Source organism: Ambystoma mexicanum, chromosome 11 (assembly GCF_040938575.1).
Source record: "Ambystoma mexicanum isolate Mex_15411 chromosome 11, UKY_AmexF1_1, whole genome shotgun sequence".
Lineage (NCBI taxonomy): Eukaryota > Metazoa > Chordata > Amphibia > Caudata > Ambystomatidae > Ambystoma > Ambystoma mexicanum.
Genome location: NC_090934.1, coordinates 156,648,035 through 156,669,504, shown reverse-complemented (window position 1 = coordinate 156,669,504; position 21,470 = coordinate 156,648,035). Strand labels below are relative to the sequence as shown.

The following is a 21,470-nucleotide window of genomic DNA, read 5'->3' as shown; positions in this document are numbered from 1 at the left end:
CTCAATTTTTGTAGGACCAATTTTACATGACTTTGATGTTGTTTCAAATCTTGTGAATAAATCAAAATATCATCGATGTAGACTACAACAAAAATGTCCAGAAACTCACGTAGAACTTCATTAATAAAAAACTGAAATGAAGCTGGGGCATTACATAATCCGAAAGGCATCACTAAATATTCAAATAATCCATACTTAGTCTTGAAAGCTGTCTTCCATTCATCTCCCTCTTTTACTCTAACAAGATGATAAGCACCTCTCAAATACAATTTAGAAAATATTTCAGCTCCTTGTATCTGATCTAACATAACTGAAATTAAAGGAAGTGGATATCTGTTTTTGATTGTTACCTTATTTAGAGCTCTATAATCAATACAAGTCCTCAATGTTCCCTCTTTTTTAGGCACAAAAAATAAAGGAGATGCCACCGGGGACTTGGAATGTCTAATGAAACCCTTTGCTAAATTTTCAGTTAAATACTCCTTAAGGTAATCGTTTTCCTTTTCAGTAAGAGCATAAACCCTGCTACAAGGTAAAGTGGCTCCTGGTTCAAGTTCTATCTTACAATCAAATGGTCTATGAGGAGGAAGACCACCTGCCACTACCTCATCAAAGACATCACTGAATTCTTTGTAGCAATCAGGTAACTCTCCCATAACAGCTCCAATAGTATGAGAGTGAAAAAGAGCTCCAACCTCTCCTAAGAACCTTGCACCCTTAACATCATCAATCTGAGTATCTTCAAGGGATTTACCTTCAAAACAATGTTCCTTACAAAAATTGGAATTTAATTCAATCACCCTTCTGCCCCAATCAATCAAAGGATTATGATGTGTAAGCCAGGGCATGCCTAAAATAATCTTCAATTGTGGAGCATCGATAATCTCAAAAATCAACTCCTCTCCATGGTTCCATGCCATAATCATTAGTAAGGGAGAAGTTTCATGTGTGATTGGTCCTGAAGTTAATTCTGATCCATCCACTGAACTAACCTGCTCAGATAAAACCTTCTTCACTAAGGGAATACCTAAACTCTTTGCTACTCCCCAATCCATAAAATTCCCAGTTGCTCCTGAATCAATAATCACAGGACCACTACCCACCAATTTCTTTTCAAAAATCAAGGATACATTAATTGTTATGTGAGGAACTGCCGCCTGAAGAGTATTGGCTACTTGATGATTCTTGCCGTCAGGATTTTGTACTTTCTTTGGAGTGTAAGGGCAGTTCCCAAGAAAATGTCCACTCCTTCCGCAATAAAGACAGAGATTATTATTTCTTCGCCTATCTCTTTCCTCCTTAGAAAGAGGTCCTCTAATTCTTCCTGAACTTTCAGAATTTTTTGACCTAAAATCTCTATTTACAAACTCCAGCCTAGGTCTATCAAATCTAGGATTAGATTTATTCTCTTGTTTATTGTCTCCCCTCCTACGCTCCAATCTTCTTTCATAGAGGAGAAAATCTAACTGTACAACTAAATCCATCAAGGCGTCACAAGAAGTTGGTCTATTTACCACCCCAGACAAGGCGTCTTTCAATTCATCCCTTAAACCTCTGTAAAAAAGGGATGCTCTCTTCTCTTCTGGCCAGTTACTTTCAACAACTAGAGTCTTAAATTGGGTAATATAACTTACTAACTCTCGATTCCCCTGTTTTAACTCAAGCAGTTCACCATCAACTTGTAAGGATTCCTGACGTTTATCAAATAACTTACTGAACTCCTCCTTAAATAATTTAAAATCATACAAAGCTAAATCTTTTTGTTTAACCAACACTCCTGCCCAACTAGCAGCCTCCCCTGAAAGATAAGATATCATAAATGTTATCTTTGACATATCAGAAGAAAACACTTCCGGCCTACTTAAAAAATGTAATTCACATTGAGTGAAAAATGTTTGAAATCTTTTAGCCTCACCAGAAAAACGTTCAGGTGGTGCCAGAGGCACCGGTAAAATTAAAGACTTTAAACCTCCAATTGCTCCTAACCCAGAATCTCCTCTCTGTCTAGAACCTTCCCTTTCCAGAACTGGGGGTTCCAAAATCTGTTCTTCTCTCCTACCTACCAACCTTTCTTCTGACATTTCCTGAATATGTGTTACCTTAATATTTAACTCCTCAATCTTTTTATTTAAAAGGACATTCTCATTTATAGAAACCCTTAATTCTTCCCTCAACTCCTTAATCATATCCCCCAAGGCTTCCATAATTATTCTGGGAAGTGGTCTCAGCAGCTCAGGCGAAGTTAACTACTTGAGCCTTTCATTCTGTCAGGCTGGTAATATCCACATCCAACGCAGGAGCTGCTGAGTCCCACGATCCCACTAAGATGTCTAGCTCACAACTAAACTGAACAGCTGAGTACTAGACACCCCTGGGGGGAAGGGGGAAAAGTGGATAAAATAACAAATCAGACACTGGATCTTCTATCTTCATCCGGTCTCTGCATGAATGAAAATTGTTAAGCATTAAATAATATTACAAAACTAAACAACTATTATTTTATGAATATCAACAATCCTACCTGAATACCCTCTGCAAAAAGCCCAGAGGATGATAATTATTTCTATATATTTTTTTTTTAGTTTTGAAATAACTCCAACTCTTTTACCCTAAAAGCAAACTTTGGTGGTCATGTTTCATAACTGTGCTGCTGAAAACCAATGAACTGAATGTCATTACAAGTGACTAAACTGATGGAGGTTCCTTGTGGAAATAAATGAACTTGAAGAAAAGAAAATGTGTTTCCAAACAATGTCAATAAAACTGTGAACACAAACTCCAGAATGTCTCAAGAAGATGAGTCTTTTGAATGAAGCACACTTGAAAAAATAGTTGAAAACACAGAAATAATCTTTTGTTTTCCTTAAAATTATACTATTTCCTTAATCAGTTAATTCCATTTCATTTACCTCTCTGTATGGAAATAGTTCAACAACCAAAGGAAATACCATTTAATGTTGAGTGCAGTTTTAAAGTAAGTTATTCCTCAAAAACGTCTTTGCATGTAATGAGATGCATTTGGAAGATTCCTCATATAATATGGTAAACAGGTCTTATATATTTTCCTCTTTGTTAAAAATACCTTGGCTCAAAAATAAATATCCTTCTTTGTGCTGCTTTTAAAAAAAAAATTTAAAAAAAGGTTGCCTGTGCAGTCATTAACTTTAATAGCCTTTAAATATCATGTTTTCATGACTTAATCTCTGATGAATGAGTTTGCCATGTAAAAACACTGGCTTCACAACACAATGTCTTTTAATCCTTGCACTTCAGAGGAGAAAATAACAGAAGATAAGGCTAACTTTGGCAGTTCATTTAGATTAATTACATAAAAAGTACTTAGCTTATTTTTTGCTTTAGAAGACCTCTCAGCGTTTTCTTCCACAGGGAAAATTAATTTCTTTAGAGTAGATGTAACTTGAATGAGTTGTTTCTTTTTCTTTTAGTGTTGAAGATATTTTCTTAAGAGTTTTCCAAGGCCCAAAACACAGGAGATAAACAGAAACATGACCAGCTCAGGAAACTAAACTAATGAAAGGCAGTTTAGAATGTTGGGAGTCACACCATTGTCAACCTGCCACCCAATCAGAACTCCTGCCTCTGCCCTCCATCTTGGCTTGGGGTATCTGCAGTACTCTGAATATGGAAGTTAAGGCCCAACCATTTTAACAGTGAAAGGACTATATTTAGTTTTTAAACCTAACAATGAAATAAACAAAGAACATAAGGATAATAATTCTTTAATGACCACCTATTTACTATGGAACCTGACACCTATCAAGGGGGATAATTACCTTATAGGGTGCCTGTGGGGGCTCTCTACTAACATTAGTAGGTATAGGGTAAAGAGAATCACGGCCCTAAAAGAAATAATATATAGCCAATATATCAGCTATTAAAAAGCCTCGTAGTACACACAGTACAACAGCGAACAGTGTGGAAGAAGACACCCATTATGAGTATAAGCGTCAAAGCGTTTCATCGTGGGAAAGGAGAACCATAACGGGTGACTCCCACATGCAAAAAGGGACATATGCAGACCGGCGGTGGATGTGCGGGACATGCTACACAACAATGTAGGCAGTGTCAACGTCCAGAAGGTGTAGGGCCACCCGGACAAGGCATATTGGAGGTAACATACCACTATGTCACAGTGCATAGAGAGGAAATAAGTGGAACCGGTGTTATACTAAGATGCTCAGCGAACAACAACACGGGGCAGGGTGACCCAGCGGTGAGTGGCGTGCTCGTGATCAAAGTCGGGTGTGCCCGATAACCCCACAAATGCCCAGAGGCATCCTACCTTGGTAAGACCATAGGAATGTAATCAAGGGCAATTCACAGCATTCCGCACTGCAGATAAAATGAATGCAACAAAGTAGTGCGATCAGGTTAAAAAATCTATACGATCGAGTCACAACAATGGTAGCCGGAGAATAATAGAAGAGCGAGCAACAAAATGCTGATCGTCTGTAAGCAACGTAACTTACCAAGTGCGGGGGAGTGTGCGGCAAGCAGGTATCTCGCCCTCGAGGATCTACACAGAGTATCCAGAAACAGCGCGATGCGGCCAATGCAGGTTGGTTGTCAAGGGAACCCCAAGATAGTCCTACTACTATGTTCATGTATCCTTAGAAGGGTGCCGTGAGTGAGTGAAACCCGGCGGCCATCTTACAAGGGAGTGGAAGAGAAAGTGTGACAAAGGTAGGGGTACAGCCAACGCCAAGTCTGTAAAAAGTGCCCAGATCGGTTGGTGGAAAAACAGAGACTAGAAGGAAGGGGTCTCAGAAAATCAATAGAGGAAAGAGTTGTTTAGGAAAACTAAAGGATCTAGTGACCAAAGCCTTAGATATCCAAGGTAGAATTGCCAACATTAACATCAACAATAGATTTTTAAATTGTAGCAATGTATACACAGATATTTACAAGGCCGCTAGATATTGTGCCAATCAATCGACTCGTTGAGCCCAGTGACATCACTATGTAGGGTAAAAATCATCTTTTGTTCCATTTTCAACAATTTCTTTTCACGTGCTGTGTTATTTGCTCCTTTCAAAGCCAGTAGAACCGTCCAGGTTAAGTCTTCATATTTGTGTTTCAGAAGGTTGAAGTGTTTCACAAGTGGAGCATTCTCAGTTCTGTTCTTCAAACAGCTCCGATGTTCCATTATGCGAGTTTTTACTTTTCTGATAGTCTTACCGACATAGTGCAATCCACATCTACAATTAGTGAGGTTCTTTTGGGTCCAGGGTTTTGAGAGGCCAACATCAACTTCTTTAGTTCTCGTAGTTAGTTTGCAAACGACACATGTGCCGCAAGGATAGTGCCCAGTGGCTTCTGGGAAACCCCAAAGAGAGGTCAATTTGGGTTCCGAAATATTGACCGATTTCAATTTGCTATTACTAACTATATTGCCAATGGTGGTACTTCTTTTATAGGCGAATATAGGCATAGGAATCGATTGAGTTGCGGTTCTAAAGATTTTCCAGTTTTTCTTTATGATGTTGGTGATTTCAAAACTCTGGTCCGTAAAGGTGTTCACACAGACAATGCAATCCTCTTTAGGTTTCATTAGCTTTGGGGTTTCCCAGAAGCCACTGGGCACTATCCTTGCGGCACATGTGGTGTTTGCAAACTAACTGCGAGAACTAAAGAAGTTGATGTTGGCCTCTCAAAACCCTGGACCCAAAAGAACCTCACTAATTGTAACACTGACTTTGTTGTATACATGATTACCTGTAGATGTGGATTGCACTATGTCGGTAAGACTATCAGAAAAGCAAAAACTCGCATAATGGAACATCGGAGCTGTTTGAAGAACAGAACTGAGAATGCTCCACTTGTGAAACACTTCAACCTCTGAAACACAAATATGAAGACTTCACCTGGACGGTTCTACTGGCTTTGAAAGGAGCAAATAACACAGCACGTGAAACGAAATTGTTGAAAATGGAACAAAAGATGATTTTTACCCTACATAGTGATGTCACTGGGCTCAACGAGTCGATTGATTGGCACAATATCTAGCGGCCTTCTAAATATCTGTGTATACATTGCTACAATTTAAAAATCTATTGTTGATGTTAATGTTGGCAATTCTACCTTGGATATCTAAGGCTTTGGTCACTAGATCCTTTAGTTTTCCTAAACAACTCTTTCCTCTATTGATTTTCTGAGACCCCTTCCTTCTAGTCTCTGCTTTTCCACCAACCGATCTGGGAACTTTTTACAGACTTGGCGTTGGCTGTACCCCTACCTTCGTCACACTTTCTCTTCCACTCCCTTGTAAGATGGCCGCCGGGTTTCACTCACTCACGGCACCCTTCTAAGGATACATGAACATAGTAGTAGGACTATCTTGGGGTTCCCTTGACAACCAACCTGCATCGCCCGCATCGCGCTGTTTCTGGATACTCTGTGTAGATCCTCGAGGGCGAGATACCTGCTTGCCGCACACTCCCCCGCACTTGGTAAGTTACGTTGCTTACAGACGATCAGCATTTTGTTGCTCACTCTTCTATTCTTCTCCGGCTACCGTTGTTGCGACTCGATCGTATAGATTTTTTAACCTGATCGCACTACTTTGTTGCATTCATTTTATCTGCAGTGCGGTATGCTGTAAATTGCCCTTGATTACATTCCTATGGTCTTACCAAGGTAGGATGCCTCTGGGCATTTGTGGGGTTATCGGGCACACCCGACTTTGATCACGAGCATGCCACTCACCGCTGAGTCACCCTGCCCCGTGTTGTTGTTCGCTGAGCATGTTAGTATAACACCGGTTCCACTTATTTCCTCTCCATGCACTGTGACATAGTGGTATGTTAACTCCAATATGCCTTGTCCGGGTGGCCCTACACCTTCTGGACGTTGACACTGCCTACATTGTTGTGTAGCATGTCCCGCACATCCACCGCCGGTCTGCATATGACCCTTTTTGCATGTGGGAGTCACCCGTTATGGTTCTCCTTTCCCACGATGAGACGCTTTGACGCTTATACTCATAATGGGTGTCTTCTTCCACACTGTTCGCTGTTGTACTGTGTGTACTACGAGGCTTTTTAATAGCTGATATATTGGCTATATATTATTTCTTTTCTCTTTTAGGGCCGTGATTCTCTTTACCCTATACCTACTAATGTTAGTAGAGAGCCCCCACAGGCACCCTATAAGGTAATTATCCCCCTTGATAGGTTGCCCAGTTCATTTTCTGAACCTTCCAAAGTATATAACTATTGAATAGCTAACCTTTGATGTTTGTTGTTTTTATCTTTTGCAGGTGCTAGGATACTGTAGTGGTATTGTTTACCATCCCAATTGTCAAATAGGCTATACTGTAATTGATTACCTCCTGATGAATGTTCCAGACTTTGTTTTAGAGGAACAGAAACATGTCGAGACATATCTCTGAACTTTAAACAGAGAGTAACATTTATGACATATTTATCCATATTTGGATAGGTACCATTCTATTTAGGTTGAAAAGTACCCTCAGTGGTCGTATTTTTGCTATAACATTACTTTTAACTGGCCATCGGAGCCTGCTACGTATTCCCTATTGTTGCTTTTTACATGAGATTTGACAATTTATGTATTACTGACCTATCTATTTAATTGGATGTTTTAAATCTGACGGACTGTTTATTATTAAAATTTGATACTGACTTTTTTAACCTTCCTTGGTCCCTCCTAATGTTTTACTTAGAGTGTTTATACCACACACCTCTAGTACCTGCTTCATAACTTTGTCTCCCTGTACTCCTATCACTATCCTCCCGGATATAGACAAAGTATACACTGCTAATTGTGATTAGAAAGTAGTATACCGGGTTTCCTTTCCTTGTAAATAACTGCCATCGATATGCCACTTCAGCATTCTATGAACAGTTACTTCTATAGTATGCCAATTATAGCTGCATGTCGGGTATTGTCATTATATGAAAAGTAGCTCACCTAGCTTGCCAGTTGCTGCGATGATCCAGTATCCAAAAACCCAATAGGTGCAATTCACTTTCAGTGCAGAGGAGCATTAATGCTTCAATGATAATGATTTGTTATTTATATAGCGCTTTCACCAAAGCGCTGTACATAGCTCATATATACATAAAATTATCATCCCAACTGAAGTTGGTACTCATTTATCAACCTTTGAAGAAAGAAAGGCTGAGTTAGCCTGGCCAGGATTTGAACCTGTGACCTGCAGATCACACACAGATAGCAGCAGCTAGTGCTCAACACACTGAGCTATCTTACTGCTTTGCTATTAAAAATGCAATGTCACCCGAAGAAAGCATGTGAAAATCGGCAGCACAACGTAGGCCAGATATGTAATAACACTTATCATATTTGCTGTAACCTTGATGATGCACAGTAGAAAATGCCATGCTACAGACATACCTAGACTGGCAGCACCAACATGCCAATCTAACCATGTAGTAGCACTTATCATGCTTACTATCATAACTGCCCAGAAAAATATACACTGCCACAGTAAGGACTGGCTGCACCCAAATGAAATGCCAGTCTAGCCAGGTAATTACTCTTATCATGATTGCTTCATCAGAGATGCCCAGTACAAAACGTCAAGCCACAGTAAGAAATGGCTAATCTACCTATAGCAAAATGCTAGTGTAGACACGTAATAACACTTATGATGCTTACTTCATTATAGATGCCCAGAAAATTATGCCATGAAGCAGTAAGAAAGGGCTAAACTGGCTGCACCCAAATGTCAATCTCAACAGGTAATAACACATATCATGCTTACTTTATCATAGATGCCATGCAAAAATGTCATACCACATTAGAAAATGACTAAACTCGTAGCACCAAAATGTGAGTCTAGACACTAATAACACATATAATACCTGCTTTATCATGGATGCCCATGACATGATTGCGCACCCCCCACCTGCCCCACCCTCCTGACTCATCCCCTATCCCTCCAACTGACCTCCTCCAACCCCAAACTCATCCACTTGGACCAGCATTACCTCTATGTCCTTCTTCCTCGTCCCAGTACTTACGTATGAGACCAGGTGCTTCATAGGCAAGTACTGGGATGGGGAAGAGTAGGACTAGGAGTAATAAAGATTACAGGTAAGTGATCTAGGTATTGTACACAAGCGCATCATTCACATGCTCATTTACACTGCACCCAACCACCATTCACTCACACAACAGCCACGCATATATCATGCACTCACTCACACACATTACATAACATACAAATACATACACACACACACACACACACACACACATCCATTCATGCATGCATGCACACACATTAAAAAAGAATGTTCTTACCTTTTTTCAAATCCATTGCTGCTCCGACGAACTCCCCTGCAGGCAGGCCTCTCTCCCATGGTGCATGCACGCAAGGACCCAGTTCTGGTTCCTGTCATGCCCAGGGCAGACAGAGCCTTCCGTGTCCTGTGGTGTTGCAGGGGGAGAGGGTTATTTTGAAGTCAGTCTAACTTCAAAAGTACGTTATTTCCGTTATGGTTTTCCGTAATGGAAATAATTTCTCTTTGATGTCAGACTGGCTTAAAAAAGAAATGAATGTAAAGAGGGCTGTCGCATGAGAACCCTCTTTACTTTCGGTTTCTCTCTGCCTCCGCAGACCCAGGGATTGCAATATGGTGGTTTGTATTAAGTGCTTTATTTCGTTGAGGCATCCAGGTTTTGGTTCATTAGGTTTTCGGTTGTTTTGGGTGTTTCACTTGTGTTGAATATGTTTTCTTTTTAGCTCATTGAGTTAAAGAGCCATGTCATCAATTTTCTTATTTTTAGGTGGTCCTCTGTTGTTTGCATTTCCTTCAGAGTGAGTTCCAAAGGTTTGCCGAGATACAGGATAATGCTGATCCACCAAATTTCAGCGTTGACTATTGTTTTGTTTCAAGGCAGATGTCGTTGCTGGACCTTAGTGCTTGATTTGGTTTGTGGATGGAGATTTTTCCCCGTATGAATTCCGCTCCTTGGCCATGGATTGGTCTGAGAGTTTTGAAGAAAAACATTTGTTTGACCGGAAGCCAATGTCGTGTTCTCAGTGCTGCTGTGATGTGTTATCTCTTAGTGAGTCTGAGGAGTAACCTTGCTGTTGCATTCTGTATTCGCTGTAGTTTTTTGGTAAAGTAGTCTGGCATGGCATTCCGAGATAGCGTAGTCTATTCTTGACATGAGGAGGGAGATGATGTCAAGTGTTTTATATGGGATCATGAAGAAAGGTAGTATCCGCCTGATTGTGTGTAGATGGAAGAAGCACTTCTTTGCTACTGCGTTAACTTATAGTTCGAGTGTTAAGTCGTTTAAGGCAAACGTTCCATTGAAAGGGTTCCTGGAATCGATTTATGAGCCATATCACTGCTCTATTCCTGCTTTATGAGCTCTAACCTAATACGTTCTATTCTTAAGGTTGCATGCTAATAAATTCTTTATTTTCTGATGGATGCCCACACCACATATAAAGAGGAACAAATAAGATGCCGAGAGAAAATGTAGCTGGAATGCAGCTGCTATAGACAGCTCCATCTTGCTTTGAGAATACTAACAAAAGGTTGTTGCCATCAGAAATCTGAAGATGCCTTTAGCTAGACCTAAAAATTGGTGTATTCTTTCATCATGGCAAACTGAGCTAAAATTCATTACAAATGGCTGGCAGAGACCCCAAATAATGAAGAAGACTGCCCTCATTAAGAGTTTTCCGGTATCCTGCCAGTATGACCTGTAGAATACCGGCAAACTGCCCTTACCATCTCTGCATCCGAAATCCCGGTTTTCCTGGGATATAACGGGTGGCAGAGAGACAGCAAGCTCCCATTCCCAGTAAGCTCCCAGTCTCACGGGGTCACATGGGACGCCATGTGATGGGATGGCCTGAATCACCGGCACCAGTGTTACCGGTGTTACTGGTGCTGGTTATTCAGGCATTTCTTTGCCAGTAGGGGCCTGATCTACCGGCAGGTCAGGCCTGCGGGGAGCTTCATAGCCCCCACCAGCAAACTTGAAATATGCCAGTCTAGAAAAGATTACGGAGCTGGAATTGCCGTCATTTGTTCCAGACCGGCCCACTTTTAATAAGGCCCTATGAGACTTTATGATTATAACTGGAATCCAGTAGACAGGAGTGCAGTGGCTTATTCTGACCAGGAAACCATACATCTATTGATAGTAGCACAATAATTCCCATGCATTGCCCCTATTTCAGGAAAAGAAGATCAACTTTGATAGAGACAACGGGCTTGTAGAAGTCATTATGCAGCACATGACTGAGAAGGACAGAGGAACATATACGGCCCAGCTGAAAGATGGGAAGGCAGCGAACCAGTTCTCACTGACTCTTACTGGTGACGGTAAGTGGAGGCCTTCATGTAAGTCCACAGACTGTAAGGCATGTTATGTTATTGGGTTCTATACTGCGCACCGATGCCATTTGCATGGTCTCCTTGGGATCTGCAAGAAAAGTGGGATCGGTTCGGTCAGGAGGGACAGAGGCAAATGCAAGATGGCTTTGCTGTTGGAATTGGAAGTACCCTGGATCTGTTTGGAGGGGTGGTGGTGTTTCTAGGTGAATCGAACTGTATCGACGGCACGTATCTGTAGCAAGAACTATGTAGTGCTTGTTGTGCCCAATCTTTGAGTTTTGTCCGAGCTGGGTCCGTATTTACAACTTGATGAGAGAGATGCAGGGTTCCGATGGTTTTAGTGGGTATTGGGAGGGGATCATCCAATTGCTGTGTGTGAGTGGCTTAGTTGCTGTGCATAGTACATGGTGGACCGTAGGCATGTGAGAGTGTGAGTGAGGGGTACAGGCAGTCGGGATCCCAACGGGCACTCAAAGTATCATGCCCAATATAAATGTGCAAACATCCCAGTGGGGTGTACACCTAGGAGAACAAATTACAAGCTAGGAGTAAAGAACAGTGGTGTAACCCCTAGTAGAAAAGAGTAGGTTCAACCGCAGAAAAGCAAAATTATAGTGCTTAAAACATAAAGGAGCAAACTTACAGTGGAGGGCGCCCAAAGAGCAACATTACAATGGGGAGTCACATAGGAGCAAAATTACACTGGACGGTGGCCTAGGAGGAAAAGTACAGCGACAAACGCCTACTGTAAGACAACATGACAGCATGGAAATACCTAAGAGCAAAATTGCAATGGATATATCTGACAGTGGGGATCATTAGTGAGGGATCTTTAGGGTGATTTCCTTACCTGGTGCATTAGCAGTCAGTGCCTGGTGCAACCCCCCCTTGCCTTTGCCTTTCTCTAGCTGCCCCATCAAGGCTCCCCTGAAGGATGCCCAGCCGTAGAGCAAAGCTGTGATCATATGGCAAATGGTTCTGTGTCCCTACATCGACATGAGGTTTTAAAAAAAGAATAATTTGTTTAAATTACATTATTTTAGAAAACTCCTCTTATTGTATTTATTGGATATTTGGGGGGTCCCCCCAAATCCCCTCTTCCCTATATTAGAAACCCTACCGACCCCCTCCCCACTGCTTGTACCCCCTGCCCCACCCCAACATATTTCAATGAGCTTTTTCGAAAATAATCCTGGTGATGAAAGAAGGTTGTACCTTGGCAAATCCAGTGGCTAGTTGTGATCCAGGAGCGCTGGGAAGCTAGGAAAGGGCTGTGGTGCTTCAGTGAGACAGGCAGCAGGGTCTGTGTAAGACACAAGAGCAAGTGTAGTCTGTGAACTCTCACATCACTTTAAAGACTTCAAGACACACTAGAAAGGAGACCATCGGACAGCCACTGTCCTTAGCAATTCTTTAACACATGCCTGTAGCTTGCTGTTATGCCTGATGAGAAGACCACGGAGAGAACACATATGTCAAGCACGGATTATCATGGAAAACAATGCTTTGAAGAATGTATTGTTTGGATTTTCTTTTCTTGGATGCAGGGAAACATAGAGTAGCCAATTGTGGGCAATACGGTGCCTTGGCATTGAGATGCAGATGTGCAGATAACCCTGCAAAGTTGCATGGCATCAAGGCTTGCACTCAAATGGGGCACCACCCCCTCCTCCCTGAGGTGGCCCAAAGTGGACCAAGGCCCTGCTGCAAACCTAGTTGGGGATCTGTGTCTACTCACATGTACCCTCAACATTTTCCCTGAAAACGCCCCTGCTGTCTCTCTAGAAGTAGTGTGGCCATCTGGGCCTTTGTCATAGTGAGAAGCTAATTGTGCGAGTATCTGGGCTTTTGGTGGAAAAACCAGGGAGTGCAGAGTCTGGGCTTTAAGCTAGTATAGCAATACCTGCCATATGTTATGAACACCATAACTATCGCCAATGCCTGGAAAATATGATGGTGCCCGGTCATATCATGGCAAATGAGGAAGGCCTGACCAATTAATAATTATAATTGGTTATTTACAACGTACCTTGGTACCCAAGAGGTTCTTAAACGCTGACCTGGGATTCGATCCTGTGTTGTTCTGCATCATCGAACCGTTGCCACTGAGCTATACTACAGACGCTCCATATATGCAAAACCCAAAACTATTGGCTATGTCAGTGTGTATCTTTCCTTCATTCACTTGAAAATAAATCTTCATTTTGTCTCCTCAAATTTAGTTTGCTTTTGTGGGATTGTTTCTTGGCAAATTGAATTCAGTTGATCAATATGTCTTGTTGTGAACTTTGTTCTGATCATTAGTTTCATTTACTAAATTAATCAATAGCCGCACGTCTTAAGTAGCAAAGCCTAGAAAATGCACAGAAAATATGACCGCACAGTGGCAAACTTTTTGATGAAGGTGTCTTGGGAAATGTTTTCATCTGCAGATTTTGATAAACTCTTGGCAGAATCTGAATTTCAGAGGAAGGAATGGAAGCGAAAGCAGGGTAAGACTGTCCAGGTTACTAACTTTTATACAGTCTGAAAATGTGTCATTTACAAACTGTTTTTAAATTATTAAAAGTTATCGAATATATATTTCTTATTTGTGTGAGTGTGTGTGTGTATGCATGCATGCGTATGTTTGTGTGCGCATGCGTTTGTGTGTGTGCTTTTTTCAGTCATGTGTTCATTGCCTAGGAACAGGTAAGCTAAGGTTCCGGGAATTGTAACAGCTGTAGCTTGGTCTCCATATCTGTATTTACTTCATAATCACTTATTTCTGATATGGGCGGAGAAGTCCTGGAAAAGACCCGGGGCTAAGCTGATGTCAGAACTGTTGGGACTGGGGGCTGGCTAGTCTTTTGGCTGTAGCTCCTGAGATTCTATCCGGGGCTACAACCAAAAGATCAGGGGCTATAGCCCCCTAAGCCCCCCCCTAGCAACGCCCCTGACTATAACCCTCACCTCACATGATGTAAACACCTCCCACCTCCTCCCCTGAGAAGAAACTCTCTGAGTCATTTTAAAGTTGTTTGTTCTGCATTCCTTTGTGGCATGTGGGACTTGACCAACAGAAAAAAAGGAGAATTCTACTAGCCGAATAAAAATGAAACCAGTCGACGTCATTACCTTGCTCCAAAGAGTCAACTGGATCAGCACAGAATTGTTGCCAGAACAGTTTGCTAGATTTCAAAATGTCCATTTGCAAGAAACCGGTGCCTTTAGGCACTACGGTAAAAGCTTGACTATGCAACACCAAAGGAAATCCAATGGTGCCAGATAATCAAATATGCCAGATAACCAGACAGCTAGAAAACAGAGCAAAGGGGCGGAATAATAAAGCGGCCATGTTCACCAGCATGCTGCTATATGGAAGCTTTGATAAGCAGATTTATTTATTAATTTGTAGAGAGCACCTAACCCATTCAGAACTTTTTTTATTTAGCATTTCTTAGCAAACAATGGTATTATTGGTGACAATGGGAGGCCATTTGATAGTGTTCCAGTTTTCAGTATGTACATTCTTCCATTGCCACCACTTGCCATGCTTCATTGCGGTGTTTGTGACGGCGCAGGGATTTTTGATATGATTTGAAGGTGGTCTTAGTCCTAGTCCTCCCCTAATTAATGCCATGGCGGTCAAAGCTTTGCTGAATCTGGGAGCCGCCATGATTTCGTGTTTAGTGATGCCCTTCCATAGAAAGAAAGCTATTTGCTTCAAGTGAATTTGAGTACACCACCTAATGTCTTTTGTTATAAGCACTGGTGCAACGGTTCATACCCCAGCCTGATCATGGGGGCGACAAGTGGGCGTGCTTGGCCCCTCAGAGGTTGTGACGGCTCTCCTCCTGTATTTATTTATTCTGGGACTAGGCCCCTCTAGTTAGAATAGGCACAACAGGTGCTGGCATCTTTCATCTGGATGCACGTCATCACTGAAACATGTGTGCAGGAGGTATATTTTAATTTCCAGCGGTGGCTGAAACACGTTCCTCCCCTGACCCGGGACAAACACATCTAACCACATAAGCTAGACACGTGATTTAGCTGCATAATATAATCCATTGTCATTTGTGAAGACCCTTGGGTGTTTCATACTGTACAGCTAATTTATAGTAGTTGCTTCCCGTAGCTACGTCTGTGCTCTATAAATACAGTAATAATAGTAATGTATGGACATTATGGACATTTTGGAGCCCCTGATGGCAACCTACATAAATATAAGAGCAAAATGTGTGTTTAATGTTGGATAAATTCATTTTCAGGCGAAAAAACAGCAACCCTAGGAATTTTGAATGTTCTCTGAACACCTGCCTGACGTAATTTAGCCTATGTGTGTTTTTGCATTGACTAGCCTAATGTGTCCTGCGCCACAATTGCATTTAGCCTATGAGTGTTTTTGCATTGACTAGCCTAGATGGGCCCTGCGCCACAATTTGCATTTAGCCTATGTGTGTTTTTGCATTGACTAGCCTAAAGGGTCCTGCGCCACAATTGCATTTAGCCTATGTGTGTTTTTGCACTTTGACTAGCCTAAATGTGAACCAACCATAACTAGCATTTGTTAGCACTGAAGTCCCCCTCTATCTGCATTAAATCAATCACTTAGATGTTAGTATGTCCTCAGTAAAGTTTGACGATGACTTCTACCTATTTGACTAAACTAGCCCTGATGACACTACTTACCTGTGCCCTCATAACCATCATGGCTACCGCTACTATGACAAACCCCCCTAAGGATAGAAACCTGAGACTTCGGTCTAGATTGTCTCCTACCCATGAACCCTATAGAAACCTCCCCAATAACGCCAACAATCGAACTATCACCCGCTCTATGAACCCCTCTTCTACACCAACGCAAAATACCAATACCACTGATCAAACTCCCCCCAAAAATCATACTTCCCGAGACACCCCTTACCATAAAACCTTGCCAACTGCCTACCCTGATAATACCCTAATGCTAACAGGGTCCCTCATAAATTCCAGATCTATGGTAGCCCATGCTACTGAAATTGCAGACATCTTAAACAATGACAATCTTGATCTACTGGCTATAACTGAGACTTGGCTACATGAGGCCGCAGGACCAACTCTCATGCTAGCAGTACCTGATAACTACCAAATCATTAGAGTGGACCGGCCTAATGCCAGAGGTGGTGGCCTAGCCATCATTTTCAAAACTACCCACCCTATTAGACTTGCCACCCCAGCTCCCTTCACATCCTGTGAAGCACTTACTGCCAAATGGCTCCTATCCAACAACCGTACTCTAACTATCCACTTGATATATAGACCCCCTGGGCCACTAGGCACCTTTGAAGATGACCTGACTAGTCTTCTAGCCGACAACACCAAAGATCACTCTCAAACACTACTGTTGGGAGATTTCAATCTAGGCTTCAATGATACGGACAACAAACATGTTGAATCTATTGCAACCTTACTAAACGACTACGGTTTTACGCAAAAAGTCCTCTCCTCAACTCACATTAAAGGAAGGACCCTTGACTGGGTATCCGAACTAAACTGCAACATTAACATTACCAACATTGTCCCACAATCCTGTACAGATCATTACTTAATACATTTCTCAGCCGCATTAGATCTCCTCAGCCCTAAACCTAATAACATGGCACCGCCCCTCCATACCAGAGATAAGAAGGATATCACTGTTGAAAAATGTATCCCTCTTCTCCTCCCTGCCATCTCTGGAATGGAAAATAACAACAACCCTGACGCATTGGTAAATGCCTTCAACAACGCTATGACAAAGGCACTGGACATGATTGCTCCTGTCAAACTGCACAAAGCTAGACAAGTAGCGCACCTGAATGCCTGGTTCACCCCCCAACTTAAATCCTTAAGATCACAAAAAAGGAAACTCCAGGCTATCTGGCGCCACTCCCCCTCTGAAAATAACAAAAATAACCTATCGGAATTTGCAAAAATGTACAAAAAGAAATAACTAAAGCCAAAAAGAACACCTTCAATGATAGGATTGAGAAATCAAAATCTAACACTAAAGAATTATTCTCTATCTTCCGTGAACTAGAATCTACAATCCAACCGATAGACAATGCCCCAAAGGACAAAGTATAGTGTACTAACATACAAAATGCCCTATCGAATAAAATTCTGTCCCTACAAAGTAAAATTGCTAAAAAAAAGGCCTCACTACCACTCACTGACCAACAAACCAGTCAACCCTCGGCGACTAGGACAATCGCACCTTTTAGATTCAAGACCATCTCCATAACTGAAACAGAAAAAATAATACTCTCCCTCAAACCTTCTAATTGTAAAGGTGACACGTGCCCAGCACAGATTATAAAGGACACAGCTAGAGACCTAGCTCCATTTACCTCCAAGTTGATAAACGCCTCATTTAAAACGAACACAGTACCAGCTAACCATAAAGAATCTTGAGTTCTACCATTACTTAAAAAAACAAACTCTGGACCCCACTATCCCTACTAATTAAAGACCCATCACCACTCTGCCATTTCTTCTTAAAATCTTAGATAGAGCTGATTACATACAAATTCAGGACTACCTAGAGGCCAACCACCTACTTGGCTCATGACAATCAGGCATCCGCCCTCTCCACGGTACTGAAACAGCGCTCCTAGATCTTAAGACACAAATTGAAGAATTAAAGGATAATGGAAAAATAGCCTTGCTACCCCTACTGGACTTGTCGGCAGCGTTCGACTTGGTGGACCATGTAGTGTTATGCAATCACCTTCAAAAGCCGCCAACTTCACTAATGATGCTATAGCTTGGGTCCAATCCTTCTTAGCTAACAGAACCATGAGAGTCTTCTCTATCTCAGCCTCTACCGACCCTATCAATATAACCTGCGGTGTCCCACAAGGCTCTTGCGTATCCCCCACCATGTATAATATCTTCACCAAGCCTCTGTTTGACAAGTTGGATAGACTGGGTGTCACCTACACTAATTATGCGGATGACACACAGATCTTCATACCCCTTTCGGGCAACTTTGAGGCGGACTCAGCCTTGGTGAACAAAATATACTCCCTCATTCAGGCATGGATGGCATCCCATGGCCTCTGCCTGAATGACGAAAAAACTGAGCTACTAATCCTAGGCTCGGAAGCCAATATTCAAAAACTTAGTCCAAACTACACATCCTTTAACATTTATAACAACCCGATCAAGGTGATGTCTGTAGTTAAAACCTTAGGATTCTACCTGGACTCCTCCCTCACCCTTAAAAAGCAAGTCAACTCCCTTGCCTCATCCACAACGTACACCTGCAAACTTATCAGAGCCTCCAGACCATACCTTTCGAGAGCGAGCTGTACCACACTAGCCAATGCTCTTATTATGTCAAGGTTAGATTACTGTAATGCCCTGTACTCAGGAGCTAACAAATATATTACAGACATAATTCAAAGACTGCAGAACAATGCCCTGAGGGCAGCACTGAACATCCCCTACAGAGAGCATATAATTGAATTCAGGAAAGAGGTAAACTGGCTGAAAATAACAGACAGAATTCTCCTCAAAACAGCATCCCTCACCTCCAAATGCTTGAATAACCTAGCACCCCCATACCTAATGGATAAAATTACTAGGAGAACAACTACCCGCCCTAAGAGATCTGCCAACTCATATATGCTGGAGATCCCTAGGTTCAAACGCTTGACAGCAGGATGATCTAGCTTCCCTTTTAAAGCGTCACAATGTTGGAACAAATTACCAGTTGACCTCAGACTAGAACAAAGCTACCCTAAATTCAGACATAAGATACTCAACTGGCTACACACTAACGATACCTAATGAATCTATACTCCTATCTCTCCAGCCCCACCCTTTTTGATCCCACCTAACTACTCCGTAGCCTGGCTAACTATGTAGACATAGTCATATGCTCTGTCATGTTTGTATGTAACAAAGTAGACATTTAAGGTGGTTTACAAATAGGTGTACATGTGGGTGTGCACATACTGATATTCATGATAATGCTTCCCTGACCTTCAAAGACCATTGCTTTGTATTTATTGTATCCTGTACCTGCATCTTGCTCCGATTGCAATCACTGCTCTATGTATTGCTACATTTGCACTGTAACTAAGTTTTAAGATTTCTTGTTTCTCTTGCGCCCGTCTACCTAAGGGCTTGGTGCGCATTACCAAACAAATAAACAAACAAACAAACAAACAGGATGGCCTAAATTCCTTCACTCTCAGAATGTGTCCTTTGGCGTACAATGAAAGATCAGTTCTAGCATGTCATTATTTCGATTTGTGTAGACCAGGGGTGCACAACTGATTTTGACAGAGAGCCGAAAGTACCTTACTTGAGGGCTATAGTGGCCCGAAAAGTAAATGTGGGCGGGGCGGTAGGCGGGGCATGGCAGGAGGCTTTTTCAACCCCCAATTTGTATTAAACACATGGAAAAAGAATATGTTTTTGAGGGGTAACGATTATTATTTTGCATTTCAAACTTATAGTTTGTACTACACATTTTCCATTGTTATAATGTATTTCTATTTAGTTATTGTATATCGTCTGTTTAATTAAATTATATATATTTTATTGACCCTTCATTGGACATTCTGTTATTTTGGACTGTTATAGTTTGCTGTTTGGGTTGCCCAAGAGGAATATGGCCTTCGTTGAGTCAGGTTTCCTCAAAAAGCAAAGGATGTACATCTCCTAACTGTGCCTGTTTTAGCTTTATTGGGTTCATTCTTGGAGTGCAACACTCTTCCCCATGGCTTCCACCCCCAACCAGACAATATGCCCCATAGCCCCCTAACCCCCAACCAAACACTATGCCCCATGGCTCCCTCAACCCCCAACCAAACACTATGCCCCATGTCCCCCTCACCCCCAACCAAACACTATGCCCTATGGGCCCCTCACCCCCAACCAAACACTATGCCCCATGGCTCCCACCCCCAACCAAACACTATGCCCCATGGCTCCCACCCCCAACCAAACACTATGCCCCATGGTTCCCACGCCCAACCAAACACTATGCCCCATGGCTCCCACCCCAAACTAAACACTATGCCCCATGGCCCCATCACCCCCAACCAAACACTATGCTCCATGGCCCCCTCACCCCAACCAAACACTATGCCCCATGGCCCCCTAACCCCCAACCAAACACTATGCCCCATGGCTCCCACCCCAAACCAAACACTATGCCCCATGGCCCCCTCACCCACAAACAATCACTATGCCCCATGGCTCCCTCAACCCCCAACCAAACACTATGCCCCATGGCCCCCTCACCCCCAACCAAACACTATGCCCCATGGCCCCCAACCCTCAAGCAAAACCTATGCCCCATATCCCTCACCCCAACCAAACACTATGCCCCATGGCCCCCACCCCTCAAGCAAACACTATGACCCATGTCCCTCACCCCAACCAAACACTATGCCCCATGGTTCCCACCCCCAACCAAGCACTATGCCCCATGGCCCACACCCCTCAAGCAAACACTGTGCCCCATGTCCCTCACCCCAACCAAACACTATGCCCCATGGCTCCCACCCCCCAAACAAACACTATGCCCCATGCCCCCCTCACCCCCAACCAATCACTATGCCCCATGGCTCCCTCAACCTCCAACTGACTTGTGTTGGCCTCTAAGCCCAAATCTCGGAATTCTAAGGATCAAATGAGCATGGCACCGGAACTTGCTTCAATTGGTTATGTTTGCTTTGTATGAAGAGATGCGAGCATCCCCCATCAGGCGTGCCCATCCCCAATCAGGCATGAACTCGAAACCCCCACCCCCTACTCAGCACACACACTCAAACATGCACCCATACAGACCCGAACCCCCCATCCCCCAACTCAGCACACACACTCTCAAGCATGCACCCATACAGACCCGAACCCCCCAACTCAGTACACACACTCTCAAGCATGTGCCCATACAGACCCAAACCCCCCACCCCCCAACTCAGCACACAAACTCTCAAGCATGCACTCATACATACCCGAACCCCCCACGCCCCAACTCAGCACACAAACTCTCAAGCATGCACTCATACAGACCCGAAACCCCACCCCCCAACTCCAAACCCCTCACTCCCCAACTCAGCACACACACTCTCAAGCATGCAC

The 21,470-nt window shown here is 42.7% G+C and overlaps 1 protein-coding gene across 2 annotated transcripts in view; it reads left to right on the top strand.

The window, feature by feature from the left end:
• MYOM3 (myomesin 3) overlaps positions 1-21,470 on the top strand; it is a 450,074-nt gene that overhangs the window by 374,384 nt on the left and 54,220 nt on the right. For both annotated transcript variants that reach the window (XM_069622682.1, XM_069622681.1), the window contains 2 exons: positions 11,210-11,354; positions 13,799-13,858. In XM_069622682.1, the coding sequence (XP_069478783.1) occupies positions 11,210-11,354; positions 13,799-13,858 (205 nt within the window). The remainder of the gene's footprint in view (positions 1-11,209; positions 11,355-13,798; positions 13,859-21,470) is intronic.